Source organism: Cloeon dipterum, chromosome 2 (assembly GCF_949628265.1).
Source record: "Cloeon dipterum chromosome 2, ieCloDipt1.1, whole genome shotgun sequence".
Classification (NCBI taxonomy): domain Eukaryota; kingdom Metazoa; phylum Arthropoda; class Insecta; order Ephemeroptera; family Baetidae; genus Cloeon; species Cloeon dipterum.
This window is the reverse complement of record NC_088787.1, coordinates 3,166,761-3,193,658: the sequence shown is the minus strand read 5'-3', so window position 1 is coordinate 3,193,658 and position 26,898 is coordinate 3,166,761. Positions and strand designations below refer to the sequence as shown.

The 26,898-nt window shown below is 38.1% G+C and overlaps 5 protein-coding genes and 1 long non-coding RNA gene across 6 annotated transcripts in view; all 6 read left to right on the top strand.

The window, feature by feature from the left end:
- The window catches only part of LOC135937947 (uncharacterized), a 90,604-nt gene that overhangs the window by 56,415 nt on the left and 7,291 nt on the right, over positions 1-26,898 (top strand). The window lies entirely within an intron of this gene.
- Positions 1,440-6,671, top strand: LOC135936292 (protein yellow-like). Its single transcript, XM_065479054.1, has 5 exons — positions 1,440-1,569; positions 3,454-3,805; positions 4,077-4,661; positions 5,133-5,283; positions 5,968-6,671. The coding sequence occupies exons 2-5, from the start codon at positions 3,485-3,487 to the stop codon at positions 6,129-6,131; spliced, it is 1,221 nt and encodes a 406-aa protein (XP_065335126.1). The 5' UTR covers positions 1,440-1,569; positions 3,454-3,484; the 3' UTR covers positions 6,132-6,671.
- LOC135937132 (protein yellow-like) lies at positions 8,324-10,607 on the top strand. The gene is made up of 4 exons (XM_065480217.1): positions 8,324-8,726; positions 8,918-9,520; positions 9,751-9,913; positions 10,256-10,607. The coding sequence occupies exons 1-4, from the start codon at positions 8,433-8,435 to the stop codon at positions 10,531-10,533; spliced, it is 1,338 nt and encodes a 445-aa protein (XP_065336289.1). The 5' UTR covers positions 8,324-8,432; the 3' UTR covers positions 10,534-10,607.
- On the top strand, positions 11,687-14,024 carry LOC135935891 (protein yellow-like). The gene is made up of 4 exons (XM_065478513.1): positions 11,687-11,832; positions 12,037-12,364; positions 12,834-13,427; positions 13,725-14,024. Exons 1-4 carry the CDS (start codon positions 11,702-11,704, stop codon positions 13,884-13,886), a joined length of 1,215 nt encoding a protein of 404 aa, XP_065334585.1. The 5' UTR covers positions 11,687-11,701; the 3' UTR covers positions 13,887-14,024.
- LOC135936225 (protein yellow-like) lies at positions 15,105-17,595 on the top strand. Its single transcript, XM_065478969.1, has 5 exons — positions 15,105-15,127; positions 15,323-15,653; positions 15,831-16,427; positions 16,563-16,704; positions 17,186-17,595. The coding sequence occupies exons 2-5, from the start codon at positions 15,333-15,335 to the stop codon at positions 17,464-17,466; spliced, it is 1,341 nt and encodes a 446-aa protein (XP_065335041.1). The 5' UTR covers positions 15,105-15,127; positions 15,323-15,332; the 3' UTR covers positions 17,467-17,595.
- LOC135935748 (protein yellow-like) lies at positions 18,972-25,609 on the top strand. The gene is made up of 5 exons (XM_065478300.1): positions 18,972-19,296; positions 19,531-20,127; positions 20,440-20,596; positions 20,790-20,978; positions 25,509-25,609. Exons 1-5 carry the CDS (start codon positions 18,979-18,981, stop codon positions 25,607-25,609), a joined length of 1,362 nt encoding a protein of 453 aa, XP_065334372.1. The 5' UTR covers positions 18,972-18,978.

The following is a 26,898-nucleotide window of genomic DNA, read 5'->3' as shown; positions in this document are numbered from 1 at the left end:
TCATTATCCGATCATTAATCTTAAAATGTATATAATAATTTTTTAAATAAAAATAATTCCTCAAAAAACAGGAATAAATAGATTTCATAAAAGTAAAAGTCATAAAAGTCTTTTAAATACTTCCCTTTCTTACGACCGCTTTTTAGAAGACAAGGTCAAACTTATTTAGCTTCTGCGTGGGAAGAATAAAATTACCAAGATTCTTCCTTTACGAGTGAATAATGTGTCTTGTGGAATTTAACTCATTCCAGTTACAATTTCAAGAATGAAATTTTAAAATAATAATAATAACCAGGGAAAATATTAAGACACAACCTGTCACGTAGCTCGGCTTCCAACGCGAGGAAACAGCTGCTTGGAAAAGAATCATCGCAAACGGAAGACGGCGAAATATTTCAGGAAATAATTTTTATACATATTCGAATATTCAAAATATAGGAATTTCGTAGTGTCTAGTTCTCGTCTGATGGCTGGAAAAATTGATTCAATCGCAGCAGTTCCTGCAAAGGTAAGTGGTGGCAATCTCAAGAACGACCTGATTCGTCGACTACTATTAGGGTGCCGAAAAATGCTGTGTCGTGGAAATCCTTAGCGGTACGGGAAAATTATCATCCGGAAAGAACAGTGGTAGGGGCAGCTATTCAGGCATTTTTACTTTCCAAAATAATCCATGAAATCGGCGCTGTAGTTATGTGGCTTGCAATTTTTTTAAAAAAATGTAGAATATTCTCTCATTTGTGTTTACGATTATCAGGGGGTTGAAAAAGCATTTATTTGAAGTTGCCACTTTCTGACGCTAGGTGATGGTTGCAGCGGTAATCTCAGGAACGACCTGATTTCTTGCGCCAGGATAACGAAATATGGTGCCGCAGTATTAGAAAGAGTTTGGAGTTTTAAAAAAACGTGTTTTTTGCATTTTCTCCGTAAGAATAACATGGGAAATGGAAAATTTGCCATATTTTCCGCAAGGGGACCCGTTAAGGGTTGCCACCTGTTCCATCGCACGCGTAAGTCCAACGCCGGTCTCGACACCATTTTTGAGATTTTTTGCGCCCATAGAAAAATTTAATTTAATTTTTTTACGGATTATTCGCCTTCGCCACAAGGAAAGCAAACTCGCGAAAATGGCTCTCTTTCTATAAAAATTCGACCACTCATCGCAGGAGCGGTCGGTGACTCAGAATGAGTGACTCATCCGCATCAGATGTGTATTTGGTGGCGGGTGATGGCCCGAAACGCGGCAAGAACGGATGAGCGACCCGCACATTTTCACTCGATGGGTGGGGCATTCACGAGGTTTGGCTGCTGCCGCCTTTGTACGTGCGAATATTGAACTGGCAGCAGTGGAAGCGCGGCGCCTAACCCCTCACTCTATTCATAAAGTAAGTCTAACTCGTGAGAGGCGATCCGGCAAGCAGCCGCTGCTCACGTTCACTAAAAGTAGAAGCGGCCGCGAGTGTGCACGTCCGCGCGGCGAGTTTTTTTCTTAAAATTGTGATGGTTTACCCTCCACTGAGTCCACTGCACTGAAAATTGTCTTTGTTTCTCTGACTGTGAGATCAATATTAGGTAAGTTAAATGTTTATTTGTTCCCGGCGGATCTGCAATTTATTAAATTCGTATATATACCGTTTGGATAGCATCATCGAGGCTAAATGAAAAAGAATGCGACTTCCGCATTATTTAATTTTACTAATGTTGGAAAAACATCTATTTTGCGAAATTAATAGAGAAATCACAGCCAGAATTAAAGAAATTCATATAATGTTTTTCATGCAACATTACAGATTTTTCGCCCTCCAAAATTGAGCTTGCGAAATAAAATATTTGCCTTGCTAGCAGCTGCGATAAAAGATAAGAGATTAATCCAGCGACCATAAGAGCGGTTCTTTGACATTTTGTGCACGTGCTGCTTTTTCCTCTCCTTTTCTATGTAACTGCTTCTACTTCAGATAAGCGTTTTTAGCACGTTAAATTTACAAATTTGCGAACTGTTAGTAAAATGAATTAAGAAGAAATTGGAATTCAAAATTTATTTTCCACGCAACATCGCACAATTTTTCTTCTAAAGTTTAGCCACAGAGCTTTTTTGTTTAATTAAATACCGTTTCCCGTGTGCTCTCTGCTGCGAATAAAATGCGAATAACCAACCGAGCAGCCTTGAGAGGCATTTAGTGCGCGCGTTTCTCTTTCCTCTCCGCACCTCACCCGCCGATCAGTCCCGCGGCAGATCGATCAACAGGCTTAAAGTGGAATGAGAGTGATTTCCCCGCCAAATCCTTCAACACGCGTACAGATTAGGTCCCAAGGTACAGAGTTAACAAAATACATAGGTCGCAGAGTGTAAATTTTCGAGAAAATCAGCCCCATAGTTAGCATTGTTTTTAATAGAGAATCCTCAAATGATTTTTGCAATCGCGATATTTTCACTGAATTTCCGAATTTACCCCTAATTAGATTTCCAAGTCATGCGGGAGAAAGAGTCCCTAAAAGCTTGGTCCGAGCGAGTTTAACTCTGAAAATCGTAGAAATTATTAAAATGAAAAAAATAATTTTGCTGAGATGATTCTCGAATAAATTAACTTTTTTTGGATGTTTTGATTCTTACCAAAAAATGTTATAGGTTTTTTAACGGCCAGCAGAAATCAAGGCGAATTTTGCGCAGCTGGAAAAAACTGGAAATTTAATCAGCTTTCAGAATATCGGCAGTTTTTTACGCTGCTATCAACTGGCGAATTTTAAATAGGCTAAACACAGACCTCTTTCGATAATCTGCAATTTAAATAAAAAAAATAATTAAAAGGAACTATTTTTTACTATTATTTCTGCTGGAATTATCGCTTGGCTCGATTAATTTTGGCTACTGCCGCATTTTCTGCGCGGACGAGCGAGGAGCTGATAGCGAGGAGTGCGAAACCGCGGCGCTTCACTACACGCGAAAAAGTTTATCTCGCGAGAGGCGAATCGCCAACCAGCCAGCCGCATCGCACGTGTAAGAACAACAACGAGGAGCGGCTGGCGCGAGTTTGCTCTCGATTAAAATTGTGAGGGCACATGATCTCGATTTTTTTCCCATACTTAGCTGCTCGCCAATGACGCCAATTCATTACGGCACCGAGACTTTTTGCCCTTTATTATTTTCACGCTAAAAATTGGAAATTAATTTAATCATTGAAAACTATTAATTTAATAATTAGAAATAATGTCTCGTTAGGTATTGATGAGGCCTTTATAAGTCCAATTTTGAGAAAAACATTCGAAATTAAATTTATTTGACCTCTCTCCTAAAGTCTGATGTATCTAAAGTGACCTTTTTGAATTGAACCAATTGAGTTTGACACCAAAGAAATCGGTCTATAATCCAAAATAGCCACAAGACTGAGCGTGCATTCGACTCATTGTCTGTATGGTTACAAAATTTTCCCAAAAAAACTGTTGAGCTTTTTGTTTTAGGGCCTTTTGTGGACAGTTGGAAGTTGGAAGCATGGCACCGTTCTTGTGCACCATTTTCTTGCTCGACCTTTCATCGCTGGCCACCACCGCCAACTTCAATCAAGTCTTCAAGTGGGATGAGTTGGACTACGAGTGGCCCTCAGACGCGAACAGGACAAAGGCTTTGGAAGATGGAAATTTCAAGCCAAAGAATATCGAACCTCGTTTCATGGCTGTCCACGGAACAAGGATCGTCCTCAGCCTTTACAAACACCATATTTCCATTCCGGCGAGTTTGGTGTCTTTGCCGATGAGCAGCAGCGCGTCCTCTGCACCCCCGAAGCTCACTCCATTCCCTTCGTGGGACATGCATGTAAGTAGAAAAAAAATCTATTTGTTGCAGCGGGTTGGGAAGTTTGATAAAATTGGTTCTCACTGCGCAGAACCAAGATGGCGTGTGAATTTGGAAAACAATAAGCTCCGGATTCACGTACGAGTGTCGCAAGAGTTTGTTTTTGCGATCCAAAAGACAATGGGGAAAATCGATTAAATTTGGAAAGGTTGTTTAAAAATGTAGATATAACACTTATACAATTTTTGGTTTGATTCGCTTTAAAAGAACCCAACAATTCCTATTTTTGCAGGAAAAAGGAGGCTGCAACAAAATTGAAGAAGTAACAGGGCTGCAAGTTGACTCCGTTGGTAGGCTGTGGGTGCTTGACAACGGTAGCGAAAATTGCAATGCAAAACTATGGAAAATCGACTTGGCCAACAACAATCACATCAAACTTATTCACCGGTTCCCTTTTCAAAAATGGATGCACGACTTGGTACTCGACGAAACGCCCAACGAAACCTTGGCCTACATCACGCGGGGTGTTGAACAAAACATTGTCGTCTTTAGTTTGGAAAGAAATAAATCTTGGTTTGTGGACACGCCAGGAATCAAGGCCTATTCCATTGCCCTGTCTCCTAACAATAAGGATGAGGAAGCGAGACAGCTCTACCTTGGTGAATGGAACTTCAATGAACTGAATTCAATTTCCGTCGCCGCCCTTCGCAACGGAACTCGTATTGCGAATTCGAAGCTAATCGGAAAATGGACTGCGATTAGTTCGTATAGAATGCTGATAGACAATCAGGGAACCATGTATGCCGCCTTTCAGGGGAATAATTTCATATACTCTTGGAAAACTTCCCAGCCATTTGAGGAGCAGCGTTTTCATGAGGTAGGTCACCAATATACCAATTTAAAAGAAAATATTTACATTTGTGATCAGAATTGAAAGAGTATAGAATAAAAATAATGTATTCATTACGACTCAAACCAAAGTTGTCTAAAGGTTCTGATTTTATACAGCATTTTAAAGTAGTTAATTGATTCCAAAATATTTGTTGATGCTGCTCAAATTTTTCCCACACTTGAAAATTAAATGTTGTCCTTCCATTAGCCAAGAATGCCAAGTATTTAAAAATAGGAAAATCCCTTGGTGGGATTCGAAAATTAATCTATTTGCTTCTGTAGAGTAAATGAGTGTATATTTTTAAAAAAATCTTGCGACGGTAAGCAGCTTTTTGTGGCACATTTTAACGCAATTTAAATCCCTTCCTATACTCAAACAAAATTAAATATTTCAAACATGATCAAATTTTAGCTCTGACGGGTTTCCATAGTAAAAAAATTGCATTTTTGTTTTTAGGTCGCTGGACTGGATACTGGTTTGCCATTTACTCTTGCCTTGGACCAAAATGGGACTCTTTGGATGACGGTGTTTGATGACAAAAGAAAGCCAAGATACATGCTTTTAAAGGCTGCATCAGTCTTTTTATCTGATCACCCAACATTTAAAGGTAAGTTATTCCTCTTGACATAAGTGCCCTTGCAATCTTATTTAATACCATTAAAGAGAATGAAAAATAATATTTACCAATATAGTTACCATTTATTTTTCATGCTGCTGTGCTCTTACCTCTTACTAAAATTACTTTTTTCTATTAATTATTTCAATTGACCAGTTGCATAAACCCTTAGTGTTTGAAGCCGCCAACAGACGGCGCAACCACAGACTTTCTTAAAAAATTTGTTTTAAGCGGTTTTAAGGCATTTTCGCTGCGATTTCAGACTCAATCTAGCTATTTTGCTTTTTTTTAAATAATTTGCTTTTTTTGACGTGCTGAAAACCAAAATCGGTTCAGCCATTCGCCGTAGAAACGTTGGAAAAGATTTTTTTATTTCAAAAAATAGTTTTTCACGATTCTACGGCGATTGGCTGAACCGATTTTGGTTTTCAGCACGTCAAAAATTAGCAAATTAATTGAAGAATGCACAGTAGCTAGATTGAGTCTGAAATCGTAGCGGAAGTGCCTTAAAATCGAAAGTCTACGGTGGCGCCATCTGTTGTCGGCTTCGAACACTTAGGGTATATGCAACTGGTAAATTGCCAAATAATCATCTATTTGCGCATTTTTTTTAACTTTCTAAAGACGTTCGTATGCAAGCATTATTCATTATTCAACTCGCGATATGAAATTCAGTTTCAGGATTCAATTCAACTTCATTTGCTATAAATGGTGGAGAGCCCCAAAGAAGAATACTGATCAACTCGAGCGTTTTCTTCGTTTTACTATTTGCCATGGCTATTTCTTATTGTTATAGTTTCACTAGCGCAGGCTTAGGTATATTCTTTGCTGTGAAATAAAAAATTATTTTTTAGTGTTTTATCATAGGCTTTGTTTCGCTTGGACGCTTGGCTTTCTCTTGATTGCCAACGTTATTTAGCGACCTGTCCTCACCATTTGAAAATCTTTCCAACTTTGCAGCTACTTGAGCATAAATTACAGTCCTGCTTAGTTCAATTTGGCATCGACTCAATCCTCATTGGATGAATTATAGTGAATTAAATGTACTACATATTTTATAGTAGAATAGAATAAATAAAAAATCAATTTACTTCCATCATCTTTAGCTTCTTTATCGATTTCTCTCCACATCAGAACTTTATCTTGCTCTGTCTTTGCAGAATAGCCACAACGTCATTTTGTTGTTTTCGCAAAAGTCTGACGCTTGATACCAATTCCGCTACTACATTAAAATATCAATTAAATTAATTTTATACTTCTTGAAATACCGACTTAAATCAACAGCAGTTTAATATATTATGTTAAAATACGTGCCTTTTAGCACTGAAAAGTGGTGATACACCTTTCCGCTTACCAGATCTGAAATCTGAAACATCCAGATTAAAATTTGCTCACGCGAGCCTACTTCCTCTGTAGGTTTTCATTCCCTATTTCGGGCACTTAAACTCCTGGAATTGGTTAATGTTTTTAATATTATTTAATACTTCAAAACTGCGGATTTGAATTTTAGATGGCACACCTATTTTCCAAACCTCTAAAAATTTGACTATCTGCTACGAATTAAATTAATTTTTAGTTGGCTCAAGTTTCGACGGAGTGTGAGAAGAGAGAGGAATGCACTGCTTGTCTTTTGCTCTTTAGCGTACTCATAAAACGTCAAGTCAGCGTCTAATTTGTGAGTCAATTCATGGCCCACCTCACCGCACACAACAAGAAAGAAGAGGAATATATTATATCCATTTCCCTTCACAGAATAATTATGTACCTGTTCGGCGCACGCAACGCTATTAACGACTTTTTTGTGTAACTTTGGATAATTTCATATATTATACAAATTTAAGTATATTTTTTGTCTGCTATTTAAGTTGAACATAACTTTTGCACAAATGCCTGTTTCTATGAAAACTCGAATTAATTTTCCCTCACAGCGCGTGAATGAAAAGCGTGTTCATCTTCATTGGGAATAAAAAAATTAAGATAAATTATGTGTACTCAAATTTCAATGGAGACTGACACGAGAACGAAAAGCGAATGCGAGCCTTGTGGGGCCAATTTGAGCCACCACATAAAACGTCTTTTTTTGCGTCCGTCACGTGACTCGATTCAGAGGCCACGGCACCGCGCTCAGCAACAGCACACAACGAGAAGAGTAGCCGCGAGAGAGAGAGAGAGGCACGCGGGTAAGTTCGCTCTCTTGTGATATTTTGCTGGTGTGTCGGCGGATTCAGACTCATATTTTACAGTCAAATTCACATAGATTTTTAAGGAACGGTTCTAAAAAGAATTTTATTTTTACTTGAAACTAATCTAATAATTGATTGTATTTATTTGACTCTAAATTGGGCAAAAACCGAAAAATCCGTAAAATATTAACTGACAAGCAAAGTGAGTTGCACGGCCTCCTCTTGCGGGGCCGTATGAGCCGCGCGCACTGCATGGAACGTCTACAAATAACTCTCGGCACGTCACGTTCAAGGGTGCGCTACCCCAAACACTACACAGCAAACAACAAAAGCATTTTTCCTTTTAAATTTATTTTTGGCTGCCACCAGTTGTATATTAGTTAACGAGTGTTCTCAGGACTAAAAAACTCCAGCCAATTAACATATTTGTATACAGAATGTTTATTTAGAACGACCGGCCGGGCACTTTTATTGCGACCCTCGCTTCAAAAACATTTTAAATTTCGTTCGAATTAACGATGAGTAAAAGCGCCTGCAGATATAACGTTAAAATTATCATCAACGAATTAAAGGGCATAATATTTAAAATAGCTTTAAAATATTAGCTACTTTAAACTAAATTTGTTTCCATTTCAGTTAAAAAAAATTAATTCAACGATATTCATTTTACACTTTTTACAACCACAACTTCTGATATTTATATTCCATTCGCTCCGGCCGTGCCTCAAAAAGTCAAAGAATAATTTTCATGTTTTGCAGGATTTTGCTATTTATATCTTAACTTTTTTCTTTTATTTTAATTAATTTTTTATCGCACTGAGACTCTGTTTAAATGAATAATGGATTTTTAAGTCAACAAATTGAACGATGAACATGTTTCGCAATAATATCAGCACTGAAACGAATTAGTAAATTGAAATAAATTTGATTTTTATTTACTTTCAGCTCAAACACAAAATGTCTCCGTTCTTCGCTGCGATCTTTTTGCACAGCCTGTGCCTTGCCACCGCCATCAACTTCACAACCGTCTACGAGTGGGAAACATTCGATTTCGACTGCCCATATGGAAAGATTAGACAAGATTTTGATCCAAAGAATGTTTATCTTCAAAACATGGCAGTTTTTGAGAGAAGGCTGTTTCTAAGCCTTAATTTGGATTCTGGAATTCCCGCCACTTTAGTGTGGGTGCCAACGAGCGGAACTTCAGCTGCACCTCCAAAGCTTTCTCCTTTCCCAACCTGGCATTTACACGTAAGTCTCTGAATAAAAATCTGTTTTGAGCTTTTATATTAGAATAAACTATTAGGAAACTTGACGTGGAATCGATTCATTTTAAAAGTTCAGGCTAAAAGGTCTGCGTCTGCGTTTAGATATCATCGCAAAATTACGATCAATAAAAGATATCCTACTTGAATAATAACTGTTTTAATTTCTCCTCCCAGGAAAAGCACAACTGCCACACAATTCAGAGGGCCAGAGGAATGGAAACGGACACTGGTGGTCGGTTGTGGGTGCTCGATAACGGCAGCTGGGAATGTCCGAAGAGCAAACTTTGGATATTCGACATGTTCGACATCGACGAAACCGAGCGTGTTCACGAATTCCCGGATGCAGTCGTCTCTCATACGTATAAAACAAGGGTCCTGCGTAATATCGTGCTGGACAAAACGCCTGACGATAATCTTGCGTACATCACGGAATCTGAATCTGAGCACCTCGTAGTTTACAGCCGAAAAATGGACAAATCCTGGACAGTTAAAACACCAGGCAGAAAATGGTATTCGTTGGCCCTCTCTCCTGACATGGAAGCGACGAAACAGTTGTACCTTGCAAGAGCTTTTTCCTATGAACTGTACTCGGTGTCTGTTTCTGAGCTGAAGAATGAAGGTGGAACCGCTGCTGTGAAACTAATCGGCGAATGGACTGGAGTGCCTTACAGAATGCTAATCGACAGTGCCAATGTCTTGTATGCCGCCTTTTTCGACAAGAATTACCTCTCGAAATGGAATATTTCGGAGCCCTTCCATGAGCAGCGATTTCACGAGGTAAGAATTCCCTGTAAAAATTGAAATTTAAGTTAAGCTTTAAACATAAAATGTATTTTTTCCCGTGATTTTTAACCTGGCAATTTATAGAGTCACTAGGGCCATTTTTTGGAAATTTAAAAGTGGAAGTTTACGTGGTTTTATACAAAATAAATTACCAAATTTAATATTCATCTATTTGTGTTTTGTAAGACTAACAATATCAATCATTATCATTGCACTCCCTTCAGGTCGGAAGACTGGGTGCTTTTTATCCATTTATTATTGCTTTGGACACGACCAACACTTTATGGATGACGGAGAGAAATCAATCTGGGGGTGCGAATGAGACTAGGAATAAACTACTCAAGGCGGATGTCGACGTAAGATCGTATTCATTCAGCGTGTCCACAGGTAAATAAATTCATACTGCAAAGTGCACTTTCCATTTTTCTTCGTATTTTTTTCTTCACATAAAATTTATTTTAATGTGTCTGTATATATAATTCTTGGTGCTAAATTATTGCCGAGTTTCGAGTGTCTTAAAATAATATTTTACCTGAGACTCTCCCTCCTGTCTCCCCTTTGGGCGCCAAAATTTTTTACAACATTTAAACTTGATACCAAAATATTATCGATCATATTCTCGTAGGTTTTTTCAATTATATGCTTCATTTTCCAATTTCCTTACTTAAAAAATAAAATAAACTCCACCCACAGATTCTAATCACTCTTCCATACCTGATCCTTTCGCAGGCTCGACTACGCCTCAAGTTAACGTGACTTCGGAAGTCGTGAAAAGCGCGCAAGATCCAACAATCGGTGGACATGCTGGTCTTGTAGCAGATCACCGCAAAAGTCAGTTTTCGAACACAATTATGATTTTGTTGCTCGTGTGTTTCTTGGTCTTGAGCAGCACTGTCATCGTGTGGCTGACCCTGAGGATGAGAAGAATGCAAACCTCTTTCAGGCAGATTCCCTTTGAAAATAATGGCGAAATGTTCGTTTTCCTGGATAGCAAACACGGAGATTAATATAAAATAATCTTTTATTTGTAAGATTTTTTGAGGTAAATAAAAGTATCTGTTTGGAATTTTCCCTAATTAAACTGTTGGTTTTTCTTATCTAATCCATTTATAATTCTAGATCTAGAGAAGATGGTAATATTAAAAATCATTCTCATTTATATCAAAAATCATTAATTAAATTGCAGTGATCAGGCGCATGAGATCTCATCGCTGGTAAATTAAAATGACTCGCATTCGTATGAGGGTCACTCAAATGATAATGTTTTAATTCATTATTCTTTGCGAATCTAAATTTGACACTTGCTTTTAAATATTTTACGAATTTAATTAATTTTTAGTTGGCTCAAAAGTATATCTGGTTGAATGGAACAAGACATTAAGAGAGAGCAGAGAGCGGTGCTTCTTTTTTGCTCTCGAGAGTACTGATCAAAAGTCAAATTAGCAGCTCGTTTTGCGAGTTAATTCTTAACCCGTCTCCCCGCAAGCAACAAGTGCACGACGGAATACTTATTCGCCGCACGCAGAGCTTTTCAAGGTTCTTTTTCGTGTTGCTTCTGGATGAGCGAGCGAGATCGCTGGTCTTTGACTTTTTTCTCTCCTCTCCGCCGGCGCGCACTCTCAATCAGTTGCGGCGACTTGACTGATCTAATTACACACCAGAAAACGTCGTACAATTACAGGTGCGACCCAGAGTCCTTTATTGTTTTTTAAGAGCCAATCACGATATTTTGGGCTTGCATCTGAATCAAAGGAGACGCGAAAGGAGGTCTGATTTTTCAAATGGGTGAAACGTTTGGCGAAAATGCCGCGACACAAAAAGAGTCGAGTGAGAAACCGAGAGTGGCTCATTTTAAGAGCGTTGGACTGCAATTTTTGTTGCTCCCTCAATAATTATTAACACTTGAATGCAAACAGAAGTAATTTAATTGTTTCAGAAAGTTCACTTTTTTAAATTTAAAATAAATGCTATTCAGAGATATAGTTTAACCAGTGTCTTAATAAATAATTATTGTCAAATATCAGTGATTTTATGTTAATCGATTTTCATGTTTATTGGCAAATCAAAATATGCGATAGTTTTAATTATGTCAAAATTAAATTTCAACGGCGACGTGCTGCATGAGCTTTATTACTGCGGACACTGACCTGATGAGAACGAAAAGCGAGAGCCAAAATGAACCTCCGCGCAAAACGTCTTTTTTGCTGCGCGTCACGTGACTCGATTCGCAAGGCGCGCGGAGGCCACTGCACACCGCACAGCAACAGGCACACAACGAGAAGAGGCGCCGCGAGAGAAACACGCGGGTGAGTTCGCTCTCTTGCAATATTTTCGCGGTTTATCGGCAGCGCATTGAGACTCTTGAATTTTCCTTTGCCCAACTGAACTTTTTCTTGATGTACTAATTTTTTCATCAAGTTGCTAGGTTTACAAAAGTCAAATAATTCTTTTGCGTCTCTTTCATCGTTAGTAAATAAATTGTTATATAAATTTGATTTTTTTGCTTTCAGCTCGAACAAAATGTCTCCGTTCTTTGCCGCCATCTTTTTGCTTGGCCTATGCCTGGCCAACGCCGTCAATTTCACAACCGTCTACGAGTGGGACAAATTCGATTTCGTCTGGCCCTCAGGAGCGGAAACGGACACTTCAATTGAACAGATTAAACAAAATTTTAATCCGGCCAATGTTCATCTTCAATACATGGCTGTTTTTGGAGAGAGGCTGTTTCTAAGTCTTATTCCGCAGCCCGGAATTCCCGCCACTTTGGTGTGGCTGCCAACGAGCGGCACGTCGACTGCACCTCCAAAACTTGCTCCTTTTCCATCCTGGGAATTACATGTAAGTTTCTTACTATTTTGGGCTTCTATTAAATTAAACTGGGAAATATTCACGTGAAATCAACTCATTAAATAAAAAATATTTAAACTGTTACGTTCAAAATGTCGGGAACATTCTCAATTTGCTGTATTGTTTATATTTTGCGCAACATTTCTGAGGACAACCTTCATTCCTGTGATTGATTTGGTAAAAATGGAAAATAATTTATCCGAAAATAACAAACTACAGAATTTTCTCCCCATCTCCTCATATTTTATTATTTTCCACGATTCAAAATTACTGTTGGAAAGCTCAGAAAATGGGCTTTTGTTCTTACTCTTTGGTACTGAACGGGCAAATAGCTAAAGACCATTCATCACATAAAATCGATAAAAACTATCTAATAATTCAAAATTCAAGAATTTCGATAAAAAAATCAATTGGAAATATTCTACTTAAAAAGCAACTGTTTTTATTTATATTTTTCCAGAAAAAAGACAGCTGCGAGACTATTCAGGCGGCCAAAGGAATGGAAGTGGACACTGATGGTCGGTTGTGGGTGCTCGATCAAGGCAGCAAAAGTTGTCAGGCCAAACTTTGGATATTCGACCTGGCCAAGAACGACAAAACCGAGCGCGTTCACCAATTCCCGGATTCAGTCGTCTCTCATGCAATTGGTTCAAGGTGGCTCCTTGATATGGTTCTCGACAAAACGGCAGACGATTATCTTGCGTACATCGTGGACTCCATATCTGAGCACCTCATAGTTTACAGCCGAAAAATGGACAAATCCTGGTCAGTTAAAATGCCAAGGGGAAATTGGTTTTCCTTGGCCCTTTCTCCCAGCAAGGGACAGTTGTACCTTGCAAGAGATGGTTCCGAAGAACTATACTCAGTGTCTGTGTCTGAGCTGAAGAATGAAGCCGTTGGAAGCACTGCTGTGAAATTAATCGGCAAATGGAATGAAGAACCCTACAGAATGCTAATCGACAGTTCCAACGTCTTGTATGCCGCCTTTAACAACCAGAATTATCTCTCCAAATGGAATACTTCGGAGCCCTTTAGTGAACAGCGGTTTCATGAGGTAAGAATTCTCTGTAAAACTATAAATTTCGGTTTTGCCCAACAAATGTAATAATTTTTTAAAATCCGCAATTTAAAAATAAAAGTTAAGCCTAAAACAAGAAATATTTTTCACCTTTCGCCTTTTCCGCGCGTTGCAACAGTTGGCATAATCCTGTTTGTTTCAATCTATATTTAAACAATTCTGCTGTCACACGTTCCAATTTCCTGGGACATCGTATTTAATTTTATATACAAAATAGATTACCAAATGAAATGATCATCCCATCTCCTTGTATTTTAAACTATAATTTTTTAGGTCGGAAGACTGGATGCTGGATGGCCATTTACATTTTCCTTGGACACGAACGGCAATTTTTGGATGACGGAGAGAAACAAATCTGGGGGTGGGAATAAGTATAAACTGCTCAAGGCTGCAGTCGGCGTAAAATCGTACTTATTCAGCACGTCCACTGCGTAATTAAACTAGGGTTTTTACCATTTTGATCAATAGACGATTAAAAAATATACTAAAGCTGAACATGACTTCGTCTTTTTTAATAAAATACTTTATTTTGTGAGACTTGTTTGAGGAAATTAAAAAAAAATATAGCATTTATATACACTGTTGGTTTTTCTTATCTAATCCATTTAAAAGTCTAGAGATGATAAAAAGTTTAAGTCATTAATCTTTGCAAATCTAAATTTGACGCTTGCTTTGATATTTTACGAATTAAATTAATTTTTAGGTGGCTCAAAAGTATATCTGGTTGAATGGAGCGAGACAAGAGAGAGCAGAGAGCGGTGTTTCTTTTTTTGCTCTCGAGAGTACTGATCAAAAGTCAAATTAGCAGCTCGTTTTGCGAGTTGGTTAATGGGCCGCCTCCCCGCAAGCAACAAGTGCTCGACGGAATACTTATTCGGTGCACGCAGAGCTTTTCAAGGCTCTTTTTCGTCCAGCTTTTGATAGAGCGAGCGAGATCTCTGCTCTTTGACTTTTTTTCTCTCCTCTCCGCCGGCGCGCATCCCGTTCGCGGCTGCTTGACTGATCTTATTACACACCAGAAATCATCGTACAATTACAGTTGTCACCCAGTCGTTTATCTTGTGGACAGGAATTTTTTTTAAAAGCCAATCACGCTGTTTAAAACTTGCATCTGAAGGAAAGGAGATGCGAGAGGCGCGGGTCTGACTTTTCTAATAAAAGCAGCGCTGGCGAAAATGCCGCGACACCAAAAGAGACGTGTGCGAAATCGACGAGTGGCTCGTTTGAGCTTTGTTTGTTGCTGTGCGAATAATTATTAATACTCGCATGCAAACAAGAACTAATATTTTTTTCATACAGACACTTTTTAAATAAATAAATGTCATTCAGAGAGTTCAATCAGCATCTTAATAAATAACTGTCAGATTATTTGTAGAAATTGTTACGCTAATTGGATATAAATATACAAATATTTTGATGGTATTTTCTGTTAATCGATTCAAAAAGTCTAAAAAGATAAATTATGTCAACTCAAAATTCAATGGAGACATGCAGCATGAGCTTATTACTGCTGACACTGACCTGCCGAGAACGAAAAGCGAGAGCCAAAATGAACCTTCGCACAAAACGTATTTTTTGCGGCGCGTCACGTGACTCGATTCGCAAGGCTGAGGCCACTGCACACCGCACGGCAACAGGCACACAACGAGAAGAGGAGCCGCGATAGAAACACGCGGGTGAGTTCGCTCTCTTGCAATATTTTGTCGGTGTATCAGTGGCGCATTGAGACTCTTGAATTTTCCTTTGCCCAACTGAACTGTTTCTTGATTTACTATTTTTTTTTATCAAGGTGTTAGGTGTACAAAAGCCGGATATGTTTTCGATTTCCTTGCGTCTCGTTTTTTTATAAATTTAATTTTTTATGCTTTCAGCTCGAACAAAATGTCTCCATTCTTAGCTGCCATCCTTTTGCATGGCCTGTGCGTGGCCAGCGCCATTGACGACTTCACAACCGTCTACGAGTGGGAAAAATTCGATTACCTCTGGCCATCAGGAGCGGACAGTTCCATTGCAGAGATTAAACAAAATTTCAATCCATTGGAGGCTGATCTTCGTTACATGGCTGTTTTTGGAGAGAGGCTGTTCCTAAGCATTATTGTGCATTCCGGAACTCCCGCCTCGCTCGTTTGGCTGCCAAAGAGCGGCACTTCGACTGCGACTGCACCTCCAAAGCTTGCTCCTTTTCCATCCTGGGATTTACATGTAAGTAACTGTTTTGGGCTTCTGTGAAAATAAACTGAAAAAATTTGACGTGAAATAAACTCATTTAATGGAAATATAATTAAACGATAAGGTCTAAAATGACGGGAATTTTTTATTTTAAAGATCAATTAAATATTCTTCTTAAATGACATATGTTTTTATTTCTCTTGTTACCAGAAAAAAGATAACTGCAACACTATTCAGAACGCCAGAGGTTTGGAACCGGACACTGAAGGTCGGTTGTGGGTGGTTGATGACGGAAATAGCAATTGTCAGGCAAAACTCTGGATATTCGACCTGCTCAACAACGACGCAACCGACCGCATTCACCAGTTCCCGAACACATTCGTTCATCATGAATATGGTTTAAGGAAGCTCGTTGATATAGCGGTTGACAAAACGCCAGACGATTCCCTTGCGTACATCACGGACTCTTATTGTGAGCACATCATAGTTTACAGCCGAAAAATGGACAAATCCTGGACAGTTAACACACCAGGCACGCGTTGGTATTCGTTGGCCCTCTCTCCTATCAGGGAAGCGAGACAGTTGTACCTTGGAAGTGCTAGTGCCAATGAACTCTACTCAATTTCTGTGTCTGAGCTGAAGAATGAAGGTGGAAACGCTACTGTCAAATTAATCGGCAAATGGAGAGAAGAACTCTACAGAATGGTGATCGACACTTCCAATGTCTTGTATGCTGCCATGCTCAAGCAGAATTACCTCTCTAAATGGAATATTTCGGAGCCCTTTCGTAAGCGGCGATTTCATGAGGTAATGATAATAATTCCCTGTAGAAGTTAACATCGTATTTAATTTTATACAAAATTAAATATTAAACTTTCGTTACGTCCCTGACTATTTTATGCTTTGTAAAGCTAACAATATCAAACCAATGCACTCTTTTAGGTCGAAGGACTGAATAAATATCTTCCATTTACTTTGGCTTTGGACACGACCAACACTTTATGGGTGACGGAGAGAAATCAATCTGGGGGTGGGAATAGGTATAAACTACTCAAGGCCTCAGTCGACACAAGCACGTCCACAGGTAATTAAATTCCATTTTGTAATATTTAATCGGTATTTAAAGAAAGAGTATTTCTGAGCATACAATCGATTCTTGGAGGTCGAATTAGGTAGAGTGAATATTTCTTCCAAACAAAAAGTATAGCGCATCGTGCGTACTGTGTTTCCCGCCAAAACGATATGAATGCGAGAAGTGCGCATGCGTCAGAGCTAATTTGAGCACTTCTTTGTCAGATCCAGCCAGCTATCTCGCCATGCGCACTTCTCGCATTCATATTGTTTTGGCGGGAAAAAATTTCGTACGTCGCGCTGCACTTTTTGGACGGAAAAATTGGTCCACTTTACCTACTTCGACCCTCAAGAATCGATTGGTGTGCTCAGAAGCTTCATCAATGTCGGTCTTTAAATTTATTGAATTATATATAAATAATTGAATTAAATTTTTAAATATATCGTTGGAACAGAGCCTAATCTCTTCTCTCCCGTTCCTGATCCTTTCGCAGGCTCGACTACTCCTCAAGTTAACGTGAATGAAGAGACTTCTGAAGTCGTGAAAAGCGCGCAAACCCCAACAAGCGGTGCATATGCTGGTCTTGTAGGAGATCACCCCAAAAGTCAGTCTTCAAACACAATTATTCCGATTTTGTTGCTCGTTAGTTTCTTGGTTTTGAGCGGCACTGTCATTTTGTGGCTGACCCTGAGGATGAGAAGAATGCGAACCACTTTCAGGCAGATTCAGATGGAAAATAATGGGGAATTGTACGTTTTCCCTGAACGCAATTAGTCTTCTACCAAGACAAATATATAAAATATTTTGTGTTGCATTTTAATAAATAAAGAATCAAATAATTATAAAAAGGTGGCCATAAAGCAACGGTTCTATATTAATAAAAGCTTGAAATAATTTCTTGAACGTCCTGTTTCATTCTTGGTAACGACATTTCAAAGACCTTTTACAAAGTATAGTTTTGACCATTGCAATTTACTCGGGAAGATGAAGCTCAAAATTCAGAAGACTGCAATCTTTATAACATTTAAAATTAAACAAAAATCTTATTGATTTTGCTGTGCGTTGGACAGATATAGTTTTCTTAATTACACCTTTTAATTTTATTAGAAGTTTATTTTCATTTTAAAGGGGATCGATACGGGATGACAGTTTAAATTTATTTAAATTGTTGTATGCATTACAACACAGTTCATCGATAAACAATTTTATCCGCAATGTGCGACGAATCAGAAAATAAGCGCAGAACAAGAGCATGTTTCTTTAACACAATACTTATTCGGCGCACTCAGAGCCTTTCATGGATGAGCGAGCGAGATCGCTGCTGCCAGACTTTTTCTCTCCTCTCCGCCGCCGCCGGCGCGCACTCTCAATCAGTTGCGGCGACTTGACTGATCTTATTAATAACTAGAAATCGTGGTAACGTTACACTTGCCACCCATTCCTATATCTTGTGGACAGCAATGTTTTTTAAAAGCCAATATCGAAGTTTTAAAGTGGCAACTGAATCAAAGGAGATGCGAGAGGCGGTCTGATTTCTTTAATAAAAGCAGCGCTGGTGAAAACGCCGCGACACCAAAAGAAACGAGTGCGAAATCGGAGAGTGGCTCGTTTTAAGATCTTTGGACTGCAATTTTTATTGCTGCGTGAATAATTATTTACACTCGCATGCAAACAGAAGTAATTTGTTTCATTCAATTCAGTTTTTCTTGAATTTAAAATAAAAAAATAAATGTCATTCAGAAATAGTTTAACTAGCATCTTAATAAAAAATCGTCACATTTAAGTGGTTTTTATGTTAATTGAGTTTCTTCTTTATTCATCGGAAAGTAAAAAAAGATAAATTATGTCAACTCCAATTTCAATGGAGCTTTTTGAAGTGCGGAGACTGACACGAGAACGAAAAGCGAATGCGAGCCTTGTGGGGCCAATTAGAGCCACCAATAAAACGTCTTTTTTTTGCGTCCGTCACGTGACTCGATTCGGAGGCCACCACACCGCCCGGCGCTCTGCACAGCAACAGCACACAACGAGAAGAGGAGCCGCGAGAGAGAGAGAGGCACGCGGGTGAGTTTGCTCTCTTGCGATATTTAGTCGATATATTGAGATATTCTTAAACTTACAGTCAAATTTACATAGCTCTTTAAGGAGCGGATTTAATTGATTTTTTTTCTTGGAATTTTAGCTAATATTCAACTCAATCATGTCAAGCCTTTATTTTCCGAGGAAATTGAATATTACAAATTTGGCAAAAACCGAAAACTTTATGCTTTCAGCTCGACCACAAAAATGTCTCCGTTCTTTGCCGCCATCATTTTGCATGGCCTCTGCCTTGCCAACGGCATCAACTTCACAACCATCTACGAGTGGGACAAATTCGATTTCATCTGGCCACCAGCATCGGATAGTTCAATGGGACCGATTAAAGACGAATACAGGCCGGAGAATGTTTTTCCTCTATTCATGGCAGTTTTTGAGGAAAGGCTGTTGCTAAGCCTAGGCATGGATTCGGGAATTCCCGCCACATTGGTGTGGCTGCCAACGAGGGACAGCGACACGTCCTCTTCACCTCCAAAGCTTGCTCCTTTCCTATACTGGAAATATCATGTAAGTTTCTAAATAAATAAAACTTTTTTAGGCTTATTTTAAATAAACTGGGAAAATTTGAAGTGAAACCAATAAATCATTTAATAGAAAATATTTAAATGGTGACGTTTTCTGCATCTTTTATTTAAATCAAGGATATTTAACTATCTGCTGGATTTTAGATCCTATATCTTTAAAAAATCAATTGGATATTCTACTTAAAAGAGTAACTGTTTTTATTTCTCTCATTTTCAGAAAAAAGGCAACTGCAACACTATTCAGGTGGCGAAAGGAATGAAAACGGACACTGATGGTCGGTTGTGGGTGCTCGATAACGGTAGCAGCGTTTGTCAGGCCAAACTTTTGATATTCGACCTGGTAAACAACTACAAAACCGAGCACGCCCACCGATTCCCGCACAAAGTCGTCTCTCATTCACATAATGAAAGGTGGCTCCTGGATATCGTGCTCGAAAAAACGACAGACGATTACCTTGCGTACATCGTGGACTCTGAATCTGAACACATCGTGGTTTACAGCCGAGAAACCGACAAATCCTGGTCGGTTGAAACGACAGGGAAACGTTGGGTTACTTTGGCGCTCTCTCCTAACAGGGAAGCGAGACAGTTGTACCTTGCAAGATTATATTCCAATGAACTGTATTCAGTGTCTGTATCCGAGCTGAAGAATGGAGGCGGTAGCGCTGCTGTGAAATTAATCGGCAAATGGACTGAGAAACCTTACAGAATGGTGATCGACAGTTCCAATGTCTTGTATGCCGCCTTTTTCAACCAGACTTACCTCTCTAAATGGAATATTTCGGAGCCCTTTCGTGAGCAGCAATGTCACGAGGTAAGAAATATTTATAAAAATATAAATTTTGGTTCTGCCCGACAAATGTTAAAATTTTAGAATAATTTTCTACATAATAGGTTGGAGCTTTAAACACGTTATGTTTTTTTGACCGTGATTTTTAACGCACGTTGCGACAGCGAGTTGGCAATTTATACTGTCACATGGGCCATTTTTTGAAAAATTGGGAGTTAGAATAAAGTTAACATCGTATTTAATTTTAAACAAAATAAACTATCAAATTAAATTTCCATACTATCTCCTTGCATGTATATTCGACTATAATATGTTCTTTTTTATGTACTTTTTTAGGTCGGAAGACTGGATACTAATTGGCCATTTACTTTTGCTTTGGACGCGAGCAACACTTTATGGATGACGGAGAGAAATCAATCTGGGGCTGGGAATAGATTTAAACTGCTCAAGGCTGATGTGGTGGCAAGATCGTATTTAATTAGCTCGTCCACAGGTAATTAAAATCCTAGAGTGCACTTTACATTCCACAATTTCGTGCTTTTTACTATTCCAAATTTATTTAAAAAATATTTACGATGTACGATGAATGTTGATTTAAATTTATTCAATTATATTTTTTAATTTCAATTTCTTATAAAATGAAATCGCAAATTTTCAAAAATTTATTTGCAACACTATGCCTTCAGAGTCCATTCCTGATCCTGTCGTTGCCTCGACTACGCCTCAAGTTAACGTGAATGGGAAGGCTACTGAAGTTGTGAGAAGCTCGCAAACGCCGACGACAAGCAAGACTGGAACTCCCCGACCGGCTCTGCAATTAAACGAAACGAGCGGTGCACCCTACGAGAAAAATCACGTGTTGACACGAGTTTTCGGTGACCCTCTCGAATATTTTTTTTTCTATTTTTCCCGGGTTATTTGAGGCCCCCTTAGTCAATATAGACTGGAAATTTTGATTTAATTCATGTTTTTAATATTTCTGGATCACGTGATAATCCCGTGATAGACACGTGTTTCCGGATACGAGTTAAAACTAATTTACCTGATAAATTCTTCAATTGCATTTAAACTATTTTCTTTTGCAAATTTCTTCCTCAATTTAATTATTTTAAAGGTAAATAATTAAATTTAGCTCCTCGTGAATTTGAACTCGAGTTGAACACGTGTTTAACACGTGGTACTAAACACGTGTCAGTGATAACGTGAAAACACGTGTCAGTGATCACGTGATTAACACGTGTTCAACTCGAGTTAAATTCACGAGTTGCTAAATTTAATATTTTCTTGTAATTTTCTAAAATTATGCCCATTTTATTTAAAGAATGTGCAAAATTTTTCAAAATTCTTAGAAAAATACATGGTCAATTAAACTTGTGTCGGAAATCACGTGTTTATCACGTGTTTAGCCCGAGTTATGTTACACGAGTAGCTCGGTTTAATAATTTGCCCTCAAAATAATTTTAAGAAGAAAAAATTACATCCAAGTTAATTATAGCACCACAATAGTGCATAAGAGTTCTCTGTATCAAATATTTTTCGCAATTTAATTATAGCTTTTTATTGAGGGATTAATTTTTAAATGTATATTTAATAGAAATAATTTATCAGAGGGATGTTTTAATTTCATGTAGAATATTTAATTCAATAATTTAAACAGCTTATTGTAAAATTATGAATAAATTTCATCTTAATCTTTACGTATTTCATTCAAATTGCTTTAATTTTTGAAATTTTACTCTATATATTGCTAATTCATTTTTATAATACCATTTTCGGCAGTGAATAGTAATTGGATAATATGAATTCTAAAATTATATCCTTGGTAATACATTTCTAAAAATATTGATTATTTAAATTTAATTTAAAATTTAATAAGCTCCAATTAATAATTTTTATTGATTAAATTTTTCTCGTCATCTCCCGACACTTAATATGATGTCCGTCTTGGGCGGGGTAGGTGGGGTAGGAGCGAATAATTTTATTTAATTGATTGTGAAATCAATTAATTCGCTAACAGCATTTTAAGTGCACGGCGCAGCAATCCCACTTGCGGTTCGCGCGGCTGGTTTTGTACCAATTTTTAAATATCATCCACGCGCGCAATCAAGCTGACAGCTCCAGCTTGGAAGAGCAAGGAGGGACATAGGAGGGGTAGGCGAGCGGCCGGTAGCGGCTAGCGTTGCTGTTTGTAGTAGCGTAAGCGGCAAGACAGAAAAAGTGAAAGTGGGGGCGGGAGTTGGTTAAGCGTAAGCATGCAGGCTGCAGGATCAGGCAGGATCGGAAATCGGAAATCAGAAACAGCGCGCAAGCAGCCAACGCCAACGGTCATCAACACAAAGAGAAAAGCAGACGATAACACCACACGGCCACACGCGCGTGTCATTATTTTTCGAACAATTACGTACACAATTCGCTAATTATCCGCGTTTCAAGTGCAGCACCCGCTTTAACTATGTACAGCAAGTTCGCGCGTCAAGCAAACGTGTTTTACCCAAACGCTCCTCATCTAGTTGCTGATGTGAACTCAACGACTCCATATTGCAGGTATGTGTATACGTCTAAAAATCAGTCTAGTTGTCTTAGTTGAATGCGTATGGATGTAAAATGAGCATGTCCCTCACACATACATACACACACATGCATTCAGCAAATGTGTATGTATGTAATATAAATTATATTTACATGGTTAACATCAAAAATAGCGTGCGCAGCGCACTGGGGCCATAATTGAGTTGCATAATTATCAATGTTTATGTACAATTCTGTGTTTCAGATCGACATTAATTATCGAATTTGGCCCCGTAGCCCCCGTCTCAGCCTCCTTAAAGAACACCGATTGAGGCTGATAAATCTGCTGATTGCGTGAGGAACAGATCTTATTTTGATTGCAACCCTGGGGATCAAAGGTTTCTATTTCTCTGGCAGGTAAATTCAATGTTAACATTTTTATATAGCGTTTTCGGATATTTATAAGTATTGCCAATTTGCCATTTATTTTATCACATGACTCTGGAATGACTCTTTGTAATCATCGATGTAAAACTGGTTTGTTCCTCTAAATTCAGCTGCAAACAGAGTTCCATGACAACGTATTTTTAGAGTTAAAAGCCAATCGGTTTAACTACAACATCAGTACATATTTAATAGACGAAAAATCACAATTTCAATTAGATCTGTCGATTTTTTACTCTGGAACAAATTTCGGCTCTGAAGCGGAATGATTCCAAACCATCATCACGGCTCTGGAACACATCTTTTCTTAGTAACTTAAATCAATAAGCGATTGCAATTTGATGATACGGTATCTATTGACAATAAATTATCAAAATTATATTGCTGCAAAGTTTGCTGCATTATCCAAGCACTGATAAATTGTGTGCCGCAATCTCTTTTATCAAATACAACGCGATAAAATTTGCAAGAAGTCATGAATATTTGTATAAAATTTCTCTAACTGCAAAAATATGATAATAAGGCTGTTTAATATGAAATATTTCAAATTTAAAAACATTTATTATAAAAAAGCAAACACTTTTAGGAGGTTAAAAGATATTTATGACTCAAGTTCGATGCATTTAAATGTGTAATAAATACTGTATCAACTTATAGTATTATCCAGTTATCAATTCATTTATGTGGCAGAGATTTTTTAATTAAATAATTAATTCTCAATTACAATTAGGGCTGTTATACATTAAGACAGATAATGTTTTGTCTATTATTAATTTATATTTGGAATCCCTTTTGCATATAAATTAATTTAAAGCTCATTGTCAGTAGCTAAAAGATGGTTTTTATTGAATCGACTAACCAAATTAAAATTAAAACAAAAATTGAAACTGAATTTTCGCCTATAGTAGCATCACCAAATCTTGGATTTGTGCCATCAGAATTTCAATGACCGTTTGAGCCAGGTCGTAACCCCCTCTCGAGCACGAACCGAGCCCTTCGACGGGCCAGCCGCGAGCAGCAGAAGCAGTCAGAATAATATCCTAAAACTAATAAATTGTTTCAGACCTATGCAAATGAGAACTCAAACTGACTTGATATGTTGTTAGTTGTTATCTTTTGGCAGTCACTATACTCTGCTTTATAGTTTTTAGACTCTGATGGATTAATTTTTATTTTAGGATATGTATTATTTGGATGACTAAAAATAAGCAAAATATATTCTTAAATAAACCTTTAAAATTAAAATGCAGGCACAAAATAATGTGTTTTTATATACTCAAAACAGGACAAAGTGAATAAAAATTTAAAAAAACTATAAATTTAATATGGCCTCATATGAATAATTCTTGTCGTGTTAATGTCATGTTTGGCTACATTCATTCTACATATATATATCTTGAAAAATTAAACAGCATCCACTGATATTTGCTTTCTGATCTATTTTAGATTAGGCTGGTCGAAGGAGATGGGGAAGAAGAAGAAGAAGTGGAAGCAGCTGATGAAGGAACCAGCCGACGAAGGAACCAGCCGACGAGGAAAAAGAAGACCAAGAAGAATATGGAGCACGTGAGAAAAACTTTGTTCAACTGTCTTAGAAATTATGCTGACTGCTTCTTCTGCTGGCGGCTGGCTCGTCGGAGGGCTCGGTTCGCACTCGAGGGAGTTTTCCAACATGGCTCTCACCCTCGCAGAGAGAGTGATGGTTGTGGTTTCGGTCGTCTAGGGGAGATAGTTTGACCTCAAATTTGATTCCCCGCTCTTGGCACACATAATTAAGTCAAACTCTACGACAAAAACCACAACCACTTCTCCCTGCGAGGGTGAGAGCGAGACAGCCTGGTTGTAAACCCCTCTCGAGTACGTACCGAGCCCTCCGACAAGTCAGCCGCGAGCAGCAAAAGCAGTTAAAATTTTACTCCCATGCAGACAGACCTTTTTTGAGCATAATAAAACATTTATAATTCTCTAACTTCATATTAATTTTAATTGTTAATTAATTGTGAGTAAATTTTGTCCATATTCAGTCATCCAATTAATATATATATTCTTAAACAAAATTAATCAATCAGAGTTTAAAACTTAAGCAGAGTTTAGTAGTTTGTTTAAAAGATAACAACGTATCAAGCTAGTCTTGTAAGGAATAATCATTTGCATAGGGTGTATGTACATTTCATTACTAACTTTATAGATATTGCGCCCACTGCTTCGCTGCTCGCGGCTAGCTCGTCGAAGGGCTCGGTTCGTGCTTGAGAAGGGGTTCAGACCTGGCTCTCGCGCTCTCACCCTCGCAGGGATGGTGGTGGTTGTGGTTTCGGTTTATGGGGGAATTTGATCTAGGTGAAAGTCAAAATGCCCCCTAATTGAAAATTACCCTTAATACTCTCGCGAAAATTCACCCTTAACTGTTTATTCCGCGAGTGGGGAATCAAAATTGAGATCAAACTCTCCTTTAGACGATGGAAATCACAACCACCACCTTCCCTGCAAGGGTGAGAGAGCGAGAGCCAGGTCGGAACCCCCTCTCAAGTGCGAACCGAGCTCTTCGACGAGCTAGCCGCGAGCAGTAGAACAAATATATGCGAATATTAATTGTAATTGTATGTGTAAAATGGTCATTATTTGCTGAAAATAAATATATTTAATGCAAAATTAAAGCCTAGTTTCAACTCGTTCCAAACCCGTGTCGACACGTGACTCGTTCCCAAAACACGTGATTTGACACGAGACTTCACACGTGTCTATCTCGTGGTAGACACGTGTTTCAAGACACGTGAACTCGTGGCAAAAACCACGAGTTTTTCACGTGGTAAACACGTGATTTTTCTCGTAGGGCATTTGCTTGCCTTGTAGAAGATGACCGCAAAAGTCAGTCTTCGAACACAATTCTGATTTTGTTGCTCGTTTGTTGTTTGGTTTTGAGCGGAATTGTCATTTTGTGGCTGACCCTGAGGATGAGAAGAATGCAACACTCTTCGAGGCGGATTCAGATGGAAAATAATGGGGAAATGTACGTTTTCCCGGATAGAAATAACCGAGACTAATATTAAATGTTGGTTGCATTTTAAATACAATATAGAGCTGAACATAAAGTTACGGTTCTTTGGCATTTTGAATAAAAAAATTTTTATATGTAAGAATTTTCGAGGTAAATAAAAATATATTTTTTTCCTTTTCCCTATAATTAAGCTGTTGGTTTTTCTTATCTAATCCATTTATAAGTCTCGAGATGATAGTAATTTTAAAATTCCTTTTCCCAATAATAATTTTTCTAATAGTCTTGAGCATTTTGCTCCATTATTTGTAAGTAATAAGTTAACAGAAAGAAAAAATAATTTTGACTCTTTCTCGGAAAGATAAATCATAGAATTATTCACAAAACTGTTTAAAAAATGTGTATCTTTTAACTCAATATAATTACTTAAGTGCATATTACATTTGACGTAAAAATTCAATAACCAGCTTGAAATTTCTGTTCATTGGACAAACATTTTGATGATTTTCTGTCAATCGAATTTCATCTTTATTGGGAAATAAAAAATAGGCGATAGCTTTAATTATGTCTCATCAAATTTCAACGGTGCATGAGCTTATTTTAGTGCGGAGGCTTACATGAGAACGAAAAGCCAAAACGAGCCACCGCACAAAAACGTCTTTTTTGCGGCCCGTCACGTGACTCGATTCGCGAGGCCGAGGCACAGCCCGGCGCACCGCACAGCAACAGCACACAACGAGAAGAGGAGCCGCGAGAGAAACACGCGGGTGAGTTCGCTCTCTTCCAATATTTTTTATTTATCGGCGCATCCAGACTCTTAAAAGTACAGTCAAATAGCTCTTTAAGGAACG

Coding starts and splice junctions, on each gene's coding strand:
- LOC135935891 (XM_065478513.1), top strand. CDS start 11,702: ATGAACCTCCGCGCAAAACGTCTTTTTTGCTGCGCGTCACGTGACTCG. Junction 12,365..12,833: donor TTCCATCCTGGGAATTACAT/GTAAGTTTCTTA, acceptor ATATTTTTCCAG/AAAAAAGACAGCTGCGAGAC. Junction 13,428..13,724: donor GTGAACAGCGGTTTCATGAG/GTAAGAATTCTC, acceptor ATAATTTTTTAG/GTCGGAAGACTGGATGCTGG.
- LOC135935748 (XM_065478300.1), top strand. CDS start 18,979: ATGTCTCCGTTCTTTGCCGCCATCATTTTGCATGGCCTCTGCCTTGCC. Junction 19,297..19,530: donor TCCTATACTGGAAATATCAT/GTAAGTTTCTAA, acceptor TCTCATTTTCAG/AAAAAAGGCAACTGCAACAC. Junction 20,128..20,439: donor GTGAGCAGCAATGTCACGAG/GTAAGAAATATT, acceptor GTACTTTTTTAG/GTCGGAAGACTGGATACTAA.
- LOC135937132 (XM_065480217.1), top strand. CDS start 8,433: ATGTCTCCGTTCTTCGCTGCGATCTTTTTGCACAGCCTGTGCCTTGCC. Junction 9,521..9,750: donor ATGAGCAGCGATTTCACGAG/GTAAGAATTCCC, acceptor CACTCCCTTCAG/GTCGGAAGACTGGGTGCTTT. Junction 9,914..10,255: donor TTCATTCAGCGTGTCCACAG/GTAAATAAATTC, acceptor ATCCTTTCGCAG/GCTCGACTACGCCTCAAGTT.
- LOC135936225 (XM_065478969.1), top strand. CDS start 15,333: ATGTCTCCATTCTTAGCTGCCATCCTTTTGCATGGCCTGTGCGTGGCC. Junction 16,428..16,562: donor GTAAGCGGCGATTTCATGAG/GTAATGATAATA, acceptor GCACTCTTTTAG/GTCGAAGGACTGAATAAATA. Junction 16,705..17,185: donor CGACACAAGCACGTCCACAG/GTAATTAAATTC, acceptor ATCCTTTCGCAG/GCTCGACTACTCCTCAAGTT.
- LOC135936292 (XM_065479054.1), top strand. CDS start 3,485: ATGGCACCGTTCTTGTGCACCATTTTCTTGCTCGACCTTTCATCGCTG. Junction 4,662..5,132: donor AGGAGCAGCGTTTTCATGAG/GTAGGTCACCAA, acceptor TTTTGTTTTTAG/GTCGCTGGACTGGATACTGG. Junction 5,284..5,967: donor TGATCACCCAACATTTAAAG/GTAAGTTATTCC, acceptor TATGAAATTCAG/TTTCAGGATTCAATTCAACT.